The sequence below is a fragment of the Furipterus horrens genome, unplaced genomic scaffold (genome assembly GCF_987537825.1).
Source record: "Furipterus horrens unplaced genomic scaffold, mFurHor1.1.pri manual_scaffold_3, whole genome shotgun sequence".
Classification (NCBI taxonomy): domain Eukaryota; kingdom Metazoa; phylum Chordata; class Mammalia; order Chiroptera; family Furipteridae; genus Furipterus; species Furipterus horrens.
This window is the reverse complement of record NW_028327173.1, coordinates 191,051,061-191,064,106: the sequence shown is the minus strand read 5'-3', so window position 1 is coordinate 191,064,106 and position 13,046 is coordinate 191,051,061. Positions and strand designations below refer to the sequence as shown.

At 52.1% G+C, this 13,046-nt stretch overlaps 1 protein-coding gene across 6 annotated transcripts in view; it reads right to left on the bottom strand.

Annotated features, from left to right (window-relative positions):
• The window catches only part of JDP2 (Jun dimerization protein 2), a 40,149-nt gene that overhangs the window by 4,391 nt on the left and 22,712 nt on the right, over positions 1-13,046 (bottom strand). For 5 of the 6 annotated variants that reach the window (XM_090271186.1, XM_090271190.1, XM_090271188.1 and 2 more), the window contains exon 3: positions 4,119-4,223. The exons of the other annotated variant lie outside the window; for it this stretch is intronic. In XM_090271186.1, the coding sequence (XP_090127312.1) occupies positions 4,119-4,223 (105 nt within the window). The remainder of the gene's footprint in view (positions 1-4,118; positions 4,224-13,046) is intronic. 6 annotated transcript variants of the gene reach the window in all.

Below are 13,046 nucleotides of genomic sequence, written 5' to 3'. Positions count from 1 at the left end.
TCTGAATTAAAATCCTGACTCTGCCACTTGCTAGCTACGCCACTGTGACCAACATTCCCAACTTCTCTGAGCCTAGGCAGCCTGAACAGAGTGCTAGGCAGGAGAGGAAGCCCTGGGTTCCAGTCCTGACTCAGCCACTGTGTGACCCTGAGCAAACTTTAAGGCCTCCGAGTCTCAGCATCTTCAGTGGAATGAGGCTGTCCTGCCTCCTCCCAGAGCCACTGTGACCATCAAGGAGAGAGTGGCTCTGAAGAGCATAGGTGCCACAGGAGTGAGAGATGGTGTCACGGCTACCAGCATGCAGGGAGCCTATGTTAGCAAAGCAATCACAGAGGCTGGTGCTGTAGAAGGGAGAGGCCTAGGGGGCCTGCTGCTCCTGACTGCAGATAGAGGAGGTGCTGAGCTCACCCTGGGGCCTGCAGGTAAAAATCTGACACCTCCAGAGGCCTGCCTCCTGCCTCCTTCAGAGCCTCGGCTGATGCAAGAGAGAGAACTCTGAGACGTTATAGGGATCTCCCAGGGTGGATCTGGGTGTCCAGGGATCAAGGATGGAAAGGTGATGTTTTACATACGTATGTACAGTATTCCCTCACTTATCGTGGGTATTACGTTCTAGACCCCCCAGCCCCCACGATAGGTGAAAATCTGCAAAGTAGGAACCTTACATTTATTTTATTATTTATATATATTTTAAGGCTTTAGAAACCCTTCCCACACACTTACAAACCGTTCCCAGTCCCTTATTAACCTTTTCCTCACTTTTATAAACACTGCTTATGTTCTTAAACATATTCTACACTCTTAAACCTACGTAACTTTAACAACATACGTATACAGTACTGCAAAACCCCGTGATATAGCAAAAAATCCGCGATAAATAATTAAATATAATATTTTTAAAAATCCCACGATACAGTGAGGCTGGAATAAGTGAACCACAATATAGAAAGGGACTACTGTATGTGAGTGTGTATGAGGTTTGTCAGGTGACATCAATGTAACCTGGCAGCCGAGGAGAGTGAACTGTAATGCACATGCATGAACAATGATGACTTCACTGTACTAGTCAGTGGGGGTGGCAGACACCATTGAGTGAGCTTGTGTACTGTGGGGCCATTACATTCAAAATGACTAATATGATGGGGCAGTGGCTGGCAATTGGGAGAACTGGGTGAGGTCCCACGCTACCTACTTTAAAGGGGACTGAGATATCATTGTCCTATGTACAATGTTTCTTGTATCTTGTATTTTTTTCAATAAATATCTCTATTTTTCATAAAACGTGGCTGGATACTTTCTGGACAGGCCTCATATATGAGTACACACACGTACATACATCCCTTTGTACCTGTGGGCCTTTTAAATACTTTACCTGCTAAAAAGTAAATTCCAAGAAAACTCCCCAGGTCTGTGGACACTGACTGTCAGCATCGCTATCTGCATTCATGCCTAAACCTCACACCCAACCTCTGCTTCCAAGGGCAGACTGAGGTGAGGGCAGGGTATAGAGCGGGTAGCAGTGAGTGGGGCAAAAGGGAAGGACAGGGTTTAGGCCCACTCAGACCTGCACAAACCTCCCTCCTAGACCCAGAGGCCATATACTTCTCAGGCTCACAGCTGCCTCCTTCCCTCACCAGGACAATACCATAGTCACAGAAGGGATCTTCCCACCTTATTCTCGGCAGCCCCAATCCTGCCCCATGCCTCTCTCGCCTTCTGAAACCCTCCCATGACCTTCCATGACCATATGGTCCCTCCTCCTCATGGGGATGGTCGTGAGAGTGGAAGAAGGTGGTACTAATCATCAGGCCAGGACGACAGGCACACGCTGGGACAGCCCCAGACAACCGGAGAGGATCACCTGGCACAGCAAGGCTCTGGGACCTGCCTGCCTCCCCTTTCTCCCTCCTGTGCTCTACACTCCAACCACTCTTCTCAATTCCTTAATCCCTTTCTGAAATCCTTCTTGCCTCTGGCCTTTGCTTGTGCTCTTTCTGGTAACCCCCGCCCTTCCTGCCCTTCATCTCAGCTACCTCCTACCCCTCTTCTGTCTCAATAAGCAGTCCTTCCTCAGCCTAGAACAAGGATAGGGCCCCTCTGTATGTTCTCACAGCTCGCTGGGCTTGCCCAACGTGAGGCTCAGCACACGTTCCTATTCCTTATTTCCGTCTGCCGATCCCCCTGCAGACATCGCCTGCACATCCTCTGTGCAGCAGACACTCACTCAACACTTATTGGATGGACAGGTGGATCAGCAAATGAATAAATAAATCCCAGCCCTACCACCTGCTAGCAGTATGACCTTGGCCAAATAACTTGACCTCTCTGAGCTACAGATCAATGTCTAAAATAGGGATAATCAATATTTATCTCCCTGGAATGTTATAAGACTAAATGAGACACATGTGATGCCTGGCACACAGCAGGTGCTCAGCAAGTGTGACTGGAATGTGAAGAGTAGCTAGCAACGTTCATCTGGCGCTGTTTACTGCACCGGTGTGTTATCAGTTTACATTCCCTTGACATGTCTTGCCTGCTTACTGGCTGATCAGCCCTTGAAGGCAGGGGTCTGATGTGAAACTTCTCTGTTCTCTGCTGTGCCTCGCCAGCTCTGCAGACACTCGGCTGGAAATGAGTATGCGACAGTCCATCCATCTTAAAGGCCCATGTGAGACCAGTGTCTTAGAAACTGCTTGAAAATATCCAGCCCAATATTGGTCCACCATCTCTTCCAAGGGGGCTCCGAGATCTAGGAGTCTAACCTGGCCTCGGTGCTCACAGCCCAGACGTGTCCACACAGTCCCATGCTGATTACACCATGACCTCAGATTTGCTCTCTGCTTGTTGCAAGCCTGAGAAGAGACCCATAGATTCCCTAGTGCAGAGAAAACCAAGACCAACGCAGCTTTATCTCTCCAGCTCCCGTAGCAGGAACCACATCTGCTCCTACATGTGTGCCCCACAGTGTACCTAGCACAGTTCTGGGCACCTAGTACATGCATAAAAATACTTGTCACCAAATCAACGAATGAGTAAATCAATGAACAAACAAAATGAATGCACAAATGAATGAATGAATCAGAGCCAGTGTAGAAGAGCATTAAAAATAAATGCTTTGAAGTTAACCTCAAGCTGGAATCTCAGTCCTACCACTGAGTTGCTGAAGGGCCTGGACACATTATTTAACCTTGCCTTACCTTAGTTCCCCCAACTGTAGAGGGAGGATCATGAAGGCATGTATCTCGTGTAGTTATTATGCCAATAAAATGAGACCACAGACATGCAGCAGTTAGCACAGTGCCCAACTTTATAAATGTTAGCAACATTAGTCATTGCTGCCTCTGTAGGACAGAGCCTGACTCATGATATTATCATTACATACTGTTACCATTATTATTTAGAAATGAAGAAGGGATCAGGGGTGTGGAGGCTGGAGACTACTGGCCTGGATTAATTAGCTTTCTGTCATGTTCCTTCACTGCCATCTACCATTTTTGAGAATCAGGGAAGGCCTAAGAGATAGGACTCAACAGGGAAAGAACAAACACCTCCTTGGTACATTCCAAATGAAAGGGCAGGGACCTGCTCTGAGGGCCACGAAGAGCAACCCTCCATTGGCCTTTGCATCAGAGCTCACCTCTGGTCCCCAGAGGCAGGAGCCAAGAGGCCAGCCAGCTGGGAGGCAGCACTGGAAGAGCCTTCTGCAGCTAAGGGAGGAGTTGTTCTCTGCCCAGGTGATGTGTTCACTGCCCACATGCATGGTGGTATCACATACTTCATTCTCACCCAACCTCGACAACTTTGGCAGCTATCAGGTACCAAAATGGGTAGTGTCAGTCCTGGGATCTCTGGGTCAATCAAGGGTCTAACCTCAGTGGAGGGAACTTGGCTCCTCCCACAGTTTTCCTCCAGGAATCTGGGTGGGCAGGAGCTGCCGCAGGCTGCCCTCAGTTATCCTGGTTTGGGATGGCACATTAGACAGGAGGCAGGGAAGAGCAGAGGGGTCCAGGCTGCTTGGGCAGATGCCCAGGTACGCATTGATCCCACAGCTTTGATGGCATCTTTCAGTCCACACGTGTGCAAGCCCACTCCCCGCTCTGTTCAGCTGCCCTGCTCACCCGCTGCAGAAACTCCGTCCGCTCCTTCTTCTTGTTCCGGCAACGAGCTGCCGCAACTTTGTTCTTTTCCCGGCGCCTTTTCCTCCGCTCCTCTTCCTCGTCTAGCTGTGAGGGCAGAGAGCCGCTGATTAGACACTGAGGCAGCCCTGGAATAGAGCTTCCCTCCTGACACACAGACAGACAGATGGACAATGCCCCTGCTGACTCACATCTCTGGGCTGGGGAAATGGAAATACTTCCCATGCAGCCCAAGAGTCCTCTCAGAGCAGGTGGGCACCCCTGGGGGAGAGGGGGAGTCAGGGCCCCAGGAGGGCAGGACTGCCTGGGCTCTGCCAGAGCTCAGGAGGCCCAAACCTGAGAGTCTACTCACAGAGGTGGCACCCAATGGTGACAGTCTATTCTCCGGCCCAGCCCAAGCCCTCTGGGCACTATTTTCCAGGCCAGCAGTTCTCAAGTGCTTCCTTTAAAACCGCCTTGGGCCTGGGCCCAGCTTTAGCATTCCGCCCCCACTCGCTTTCACCTCCCTGAGGTATCTTCTCTCTCCCTGTGGGTCCTTCCAAATGCTTGGGTCTATCTCCTTGCCTATTAAACAGTCTCCCAGCCTCCTCACTTGCCTTTCATCCTCTTCCCTGTATGTTCTCCCCCAGAACACCCACCTGTATCCTAGGATCCCAGGGGCTCCCTAAAGTACCCTGCTCGGGACACAGGCAGAGGAGCTTCCTGAGTCTCTGGGCTGACTTCTCCTCAGGACACATTAGCAAAGGCATCAAAGAGGGCCCACGGCATGGGGAGGAGGAAACTCACTGCCAACCGACACTAGCTTTCAATCAAATTTACAGTTATTATTGTTTCATTAACCATTAATAATAATAGTGAGAGCTGCTGTTTGCTGTCTACTTTGCTAAATGCTTTAAACATAGGTCAGGTATCCTCGCAATCAAACTTTGATAAGGAAGGTATTATTACTGTTCCATTTGACAGATGGTGATACTGAGGCTCATCGGTTCAATATATCCAAGGCCATTTATCCAGGAAATAGCAGCGTCAGCATTCCAACTGTGACTTCTGTGACTTCTGTGACTTCAAGCTTCCTGCTCTAGACCAGCGGCCCACCAGCCCCAGCCCAGCAGGATCACTTTGATGTGATGCTTCCTGTGGTCCGTGACCTACAGGAGAATCTGGAGGACACACGCGACCAGCTGGGCTAGGGACAGCCTAGAGTGAGAGGCCACTGGAAGTCATGGGTTGCCCTGGGCTTGCCAACTCTCTCACTTCTCAAGCCAGTGGCGGTAATTCTGGCAGCCTGAGGCCTGGAACAAGGTCTCCGCCGAAATGGCATTGGGCCAGGAAAATAAACAGCCTCCCTCTGTGCACTCCCAGCATGCTCTAGGAGGTCAAGACCCAGGGCCTCGGCCAGACACCAGCACCCACGGCCATCGCCACAAGCCCTGGCCAGGCAGCCCTTTCTTCTTCACCACCACCTCTGAACTTGTCCCTGACCCACTCCCACCCCACCTGGGAGGCTGGCTGGAGAGGTGCCTTGTCAACACTGCCGCACCCAAGCACCTCCCAGCCCCTCGGCCTCCTTTGAAACAGAACCAGAAGTGACAGCTCCTCTGGCTGACCTGCGTCTGGGAAAATAGAAACCTGGACAAAATCGATTCCGTGCAACCTCAACCTCACCCCCAACAAAGCAGAGGTAACCGTGACGACAGGCAGAGGGAAGGAACTGGAGGAAGTGGTAGGCAGCGCAATCTCCCCTCAGCCAAGAGGGTTTGCCCACAAACTGCTAAGGCCGTGTGTGCAACCTGAGTGCCACTGGGCTCGTGGGGCCTCCAGCCCTTCCCCCGGCACACCCCAGGTTCTGGCAGAGCTGCCGTTTCTTAGGAGACACAAGCCCTATCCCCCAAGACCCAGCTTCCTACCCAACTGCTGTGCAGGGCCTCATCCTACATAAGGTCTGGGGCACATGGAAGCTGCAGATGCAAAGAGGCTTGATGTTGGAAGTCTCAGAGATCAACTGGGCCTGGTGGCGCCCAGAGAGAGGGCTGCTCCACCCATTCCTGTGGCCACATCAGTGCCCCCTTCCCTCACCCTCGACTCCGAACACCTCACCCTTCTCCAAGCCAGCCAGACTCCCATGACAGGGCCTTCCTTTCCCACTTCGAAAACTCTTACTCAACCTTCAAGACCAAATGTCACCTCCTCCAGGAAGGCTCTTTTGAGCCCGGGGTAGAATTAACTGCTTTTTCTGTGCTGCTACAGCACTTGGAGTACCCCGCTGTAAGAGTATCTGCCATATCCTACCCTAAGTCTCTGTTTACATGGGTACCTGTCTTCCCTGCTGGGGACCCAAGCATCCCGAGCACCTGCCATGGAACATAGCACTTAGTAGGAGCTCAGCAAATGTCAGTCAAATGAATGAATGAACAAAGAATTATGGAGAAAGATGACACCAGCTTGAATTCCATGATTACAAAAATGATGTATCGCCTATTTCTGTATCTGCATAACCTTTCCCCCAGGTCTCATAAGGAGCCTTCCCTGCTGGAATAGCCTCTTCTCTCTATCTGCAGGAGGCCAGCAAAGCTTGGGGGTTGGGTCCTGCCTTCTCAAAAGCACGCTGGCCGAACGCACAGCCTAGATTCGGGGTGCAGGCCCCTGATGGCTGTGGCAGGTCCGCACAAATCCTCAGCAGGCCCTCGGAGTATCCAGGCTGCGCACTGAAGCCTCCAGCCTCCAGTCCCACAGCTCCCACCAGCCTCCAAGCCCATCCCAGCCTTTCCTGCACCCATGCCCCACCTTGACTGGCATCTCCCAACAAGGCAAGAAATGGCCCTAAAGCCCCACTGCCACGCCTTCCCCGTTGACACTGTGCTGCATCTCCCCCGAAATATTCCTGCTGCAATATAAGAGTCACCCAAAGCCCATGGAATAAACAACTGCTAAGGCCCCACCAGCGCACACTGGCTGTCTCCATCCCACAGGCTAACTCTGGCTCCTCTGGCCTGGGCCTGCGTGAGATGCAGCCCCCACCTGGGGATGTTTGGAGGCCCCCCAGGCCTCCTCCAAGCCTTCTTTCATCCCCAGCATCAAGGCTGTTGTCCTGCCTCCTTGACAGGATTAAAGCATTTGGCCATGAGTGGGTGACAGGCAGCAGAGACTGTTTTCCCACACACAGCTCAGACATCTAAAAGTGGAATCCCAAATGGGAGATGACATTTTTTTTCTACAGACACAGCTGGAAGAACCAGGGTGTCTGAGGAGGAGGCAATGTGACACTCGATACATTTAAAGAAGAGACAGGGGCTATGGGATGGAGGGGAGCATATCTTTTCCTGTTCTCAGACTTAGTGCTGGCTCTGTCTTCCCCAAATTCCCAGGAAGGCACGGGGCAAAGCTGCCTGTGTTCTGGCAGTGAGGGTGCCCCTGGACCACACTTCAAATTGAAGGGGCTTGGGGACCCGTGCCAAGAGGGCCCTTCTGCTGAGCTGTCCTGCCCCAGGGAGCCTATTCTCAAGCCCCTGCTGAGGGCTGGGGGACCCCGGCCCCTAGTCACAGCTGACTGGACAAAATGTGAATGGCTGACCCAAGCTGGGATGTATTTACCTCCTGGAAATTTAAAATGGGACCACGGGACTGGGAGCAACCAAATTCAGCCATGTGCACAGAGGAGCTGCTGGAGACAAGCAGAGACCAGAGACTGTGTGGCAAGAAGGACACTCATATTCAGCTATAGGAGGGAGTCAGAGAGGCAAAGAGAGGGAATGGCTGAGAGAGAAAAACAGGGCCTGAACGGGGTGGGGGAAGGGGAAGAGGGCAAGCAAGGTGCTTAAGGAGACACATTTAAGGAGGTATTCACTCTGGGGCTCATGCAAGGGCAGGGTCAGCACCCAGGAGTGAGTGCCTCCTTAAATGCCAGGCCCTGGGCATCTCACACAACTACAGGCTGAGAAAGGTAAAGACCAAGACAGAGAGGAAAGAGAAACACAGAGAACAAAGAGAAAAAGAAAAGAGAAAGAGGCAGACCCCAGAGACACACATGGAGACGTGGACAGAGGCCAGCGGTACGGACAGACTGAGTGGGCAGACAGAAAGCACACACAGAGAAGGAAACTAGCTTGGTCCTACCCTCCAAGTCCACCCCTGGAGAGGCCTGACTGTGCTTCCTGTCCTTGGGGCCCACGGTGATGCATGCCCCTGAATCTACACTGAAAACTCCTCTGGACTGGAGGAAGTTTGAGAAGGTTTCTGCCGCCTGCCACTGAAAGATGCTCAGGACACCAGGGTCCCGCCCTTGTGAAGTCACGTGATGCGGGGAGAAATGGAGAAGTAGAAGGTGGTCCCCAGTGATCCAGGGGAGAATCACTGCTAGCCAGAAACCTTTGCTTCTAGAACAGTTGGGAAAGTGGCAGAACCTGGGGACAGACGGGCCCTTGAACATGCAGAGGGAGGTCACCTCAGTAGGAATCAGATACCCTGGATTAGGAGTCCAGTGGGTTAAATGGCCTCAGTAAACCATCCAGGACAGTCTCATCCTCCCCACATTTACAGATAAGGAAACTGAAACTATCAAGGCTGCCTGGAAGGTCAGTGACAGCCTGCTGCTCCTCGAAGGGCAGACGGTCATCTGTACGTGTGCCCCACACATGGTAACGGCCCCCCCCCCCTGCCCCTGGCTCCGTTCTGGTCACAGGACTGTATTCTGAGGGCAATGACCATTTTGTTTTTCCCTATCTGGGTCTTTTAAAATTAAAAACTAACCCTGGCTGGTGCAACTCAGTGAATTGAGTGCCGGCCTATGAACCAAAAGGTCGCTGGTTCAATTTCTCATCAAGGCACATGCCTGAGTTGTGGGCCAGGTCCCTGGTTGGGGGCATACAAGAGGCAAATTGATGTTTTTCTCCCTCTCTTTCTCCCTCCCTTTCTCCCTCCCTTCCCCTCTTAGGCTAAAAATAAATAAATAACATCTTTTAAAAAAAACCTATTTGCTGCACAATTAACGCTGAATGTGTAGCATTAAAGCCATGTGGTTTCAAGGGGCCTCACCCGGGTGCTTCCGCTCCTGCCTTACCCTCACTGGTGGCCCTGTTTCTCAGACCTTGTCTGCAGGCCATGTGGCTTTCATACAGTGGCAAGAGTTGCCCAGATGTGATTGTGAATTCTGACAACTCATAGCCTTTCCAAAAATGGATCTTGTGGGACCCACAAACAGATAAGATGAGAAAAAGCAATGATGCGATTTAACCTGAGGCACTGAAAATACAGAAACTGTCATATGGACAAAGCAATAAAGAAAAGAGCAATAAAGCAGGAGACAAGCAGGAATTGTGTCAGGGAGGAGGAGGGAGCAGGAATCAAATCCCCAGCACTAAGCAGAGCAGCGAAGGTCTGGAAGATGTCTCTCGGACTGAAACTAGCATGGGCAGAGAGACCAGGCCCATCTGAGACTCACAGCATCAGGGTTGGTGGCATGAGCTTTGGGGCCTAAGAGGCCTGGATGCCCCAGCAGCTCTGCTACAGACTGGCTGTGTGCTCCTGGGCCAGTCGCTTGCCCTCTCTGAGCCTCCATTCCTCACCTGCATGAGGAAGGCACTGAGCCCTGCTGCACAGGTTCGTAATGAGGATGAAGTCCCAGCCCAGTGCCTGGGACACAGGAAGGATTCAGTAAACGCCAGCTTCCCTGCCTGCCTTTCCAGCCAAGGAAGGACGGCAGGGACAGTGCCGCCTGGGGTACACCCAGCCTGCAGCACCCATGTGCAGAATGTAGCATAAAAGAAGACCTGAGCTAGGGGGAGCAGACGAGGGTGCTTCAGGGCACGTGAACTGTCGGAGAGCAGACCTGGACTAACAGCTCTGTGGCCTCCAAATCTAGCCCTGGCCAGGCCCACCGGGTCTCTCCCCCCTGCATGAAGGAGACATTTCAACACCAGGGACCCATGAGCACCCTGGGAAGTAAACACCCAAATACCAAACATACCAGACATTCCCCCATATAAACAGGCTGCTCTGCACAATCCCTCCTCACCCCCTGCTCCCACTCCACCAACAAAAAAGTAGGGCAGTCTAGAGACAAGATCTCACTGGGCAGGCTAGCCAGCCTGTGCCCTTGAATCCCTCTGCCTCCCCTCACCCCCATAGGGAGGAATGAGGAAACCCCAGGGCCCTTGTCCAATACCCTTGCTGACTCCCCGGTAACCTGCCAGGCCCTCCCGACCAGCATCTCCCCTGGGGCTAAGCTGTTGGAAACTCTGCCCTCCTCTCTCTCTCATCTTCTCTAGTCAGGCCATTCTCCTCCAAAAGGCCAAGGTCTGGGCCTCAGCTGTGAAATGTTGGGCAGTTTCTGTGAACAGTGGACAGGGCCATACGAGAAAATTCAAGACCAACAGTCATGCTAAGACAGCAGTTGTGAACTCAAGTCACCTCCAGGGGCCAAGTGAGTAACCATGGAAGGAGGAGGGCTAGATGGGACCACAGCGCCCAGGGGGGGCACCCCAGCTGGCTGGCCCCAGGACAATGCAGGCTCCATGTTGCCAAATCTTCCAAGTTTTCAAGACTAGCTGCAAATGCAGATTTTTAAGCAAAATCTCCCAGTTTTTAACGTTGGCAACGAACTCCGTTATGAAAAGAACACTGAGTGAGACAAATAAAACACTCCCGTGGGCTGCACCAGCTGTGGGCTGCTAATCTATTGCCTCTGACAAGTGACCCCCCCTGGAAGGGATGGTCATCAGACACCTGGTTCTAGTCACCATGATGCCACGCCAATGCCCATACTACGGGGGTGCCCTACTCTTTGAGACCTTGGGCCAGGCAGCTCATCTCTCCTGTCCCGGCTTGTGTTAACAAACACAATGGCTCCCACTTCTCTCTAACCCTCAAACACCTCTGCAAGGTGGGTCCTAGGGGCCTTATTTTACAGGTGAGGAGACAAGGTCCAGTGTCTGCCCTAGCTCACCCAGCTGAGAAAAGACAGGGACTCCCCTCCATTGCATCATGCTTCCTTCCATTCAGTGGGCTGGAGAGAAATCTCCCCCAAGTCCCAGCTAGCTCTGCGTCTCTGGGTTTTTATTCATTCGGTCTTCAGGGGTAGTGTTGGCCTGGCTAAGGGAAGCCAGAAAGGGGCTCTTAGCAAGCACCCAGGCCAACCCCTAGATTTTATAGATGAGGAAACTGAGGTGTAGGGAAGGAAGGGGACAGCTCCAAAGCTCCCACTTGAGGGCAAGACCTGAGTCCGCAAGACAAAGTCCAAAGGACACAGCTGGTCAGATCCCCTGGGCCTCCTGGCTCTGCCTGGCTCCTCCTTTCTGGAATTCTCCTACTTCTGTCCCTTGCTTGGGATCCTCTTCCCATCCCTTTATAGGCCAATGTCTCACAGAGTCCTCTCCTTGGCCTGCTGCTTTCTCCACACACCACCTACAGACCATCATTTTCGTATGGTTCAACTGCCACCTAACACACTAATGCCACCCCCATTTTATTTTCAGACCAAAACATCCAACTACCAGCTGGACATTTAATCTGGTTGCCCTTCAGCCCTCAAAGTCTGAACCCTCCATTGGTGACTTCATCTCTATTCTCCCCCATTCACCAGGGTTAGAAACTCAGGGCCTGCCCCTTACCTGTCCCTCTTCTTAGTTCCAGTTCTGACCACACAGGCCATACAGTTCTCCATCCTAAACCTTGCTCAGATTCGCTCCCCACTCTGCATCCCCAGTGCTACTTTTTAGGCATTCTCTCTCTCCTGGAACCCCTCCTAGGACCTTGCATGATGACCTCCTCAATCCCAGGCATCAGAAGGGTCTTTCTAAAATGCAAATCTGATCCCATGATTGGCCTTTGGCAGGGCGGTGGTGGGAGTGGGGGTGTTCATTACCCTCAGGCCCAGGCTCCTTAATGTGTCACACAAGGATCTTCATGATTCGACCCGCCTGCTATGGTCTTACATTTTATCTATCCCTACCCTATTCTCCATGTTTCTGCCATGCTAAGCCTCTCTATACATACCCTGCACTTCCCTAGCTCATGCCTTTGCCTCTGTTGTCCTCTTGACTAATTCTAAGCCTGTACATTCAGCTTATACATCACCACCTCCAGGAAGTGCTCCTTGATGCTCACTCCCTCCAGGCTGGCGAGGTATCGCTCTGCTCTGGGCTCCCATAGGACTTTGAGCTTATTCTGGTCCCTACTGTACTGTATTTCAGGTTCAATTCCTGCCTTCCCAAATAAACTGGGAGTTTCATGCAGGTAAAGTCTGTGCCTTGTTACTTTTTGTGTGCCCAGAACCTTGCCGAGTCTGTGGCCATCAGTAACACTCAATAAATGTTTACTAAAGGGAGGCCTGATCCACAGAACTTGTAACCTGGACAAAACCCAAGACTCCTGCCTCCTGGTCTGGTGCCCTTGCCCTTTCCACTTTACTCCAACTGCCCCCAATGCCCAGTTATAATTAAACATATTCACCTACAAACAAACCCACACCCTGGATGCCATGCTTATTCAAAACGTCACACCAGCCCAGCCAACCACCAGGTGAAAGCTCTGAATAAGAGCTGGCAGCGGCAAGGGCTCCATCTGCCAAGATGATTCACTCAGCTCCCCTGGCTGGGGCGCAGGTGGGTAAGCAGTTGCTCAGTGCACTTGGCATCTGCAGGAAATGGTAGGGAGCAGCAGGCCTGTAAGCTAAGCTCTCCTGAGGTTCTAGAACTGAGAAGACCCAGAGACCCTAGTTCCTGGCTGTACCTGTGGGCCAGGGAACTCAAGTTCAGAGAAAGGGAGTGCATCTGCCCAGGTACCTAGGTCAGACAGTGACAGTAGCAACCAGAACACACTGCTTTCTGGAAGGAGGCAGAGAACGCCTTCTTTATGAACTGAAAGCCTGACTCTTTTCTATCATTGTTGGGCATCAGAGCCCACAGGGGGATCGAG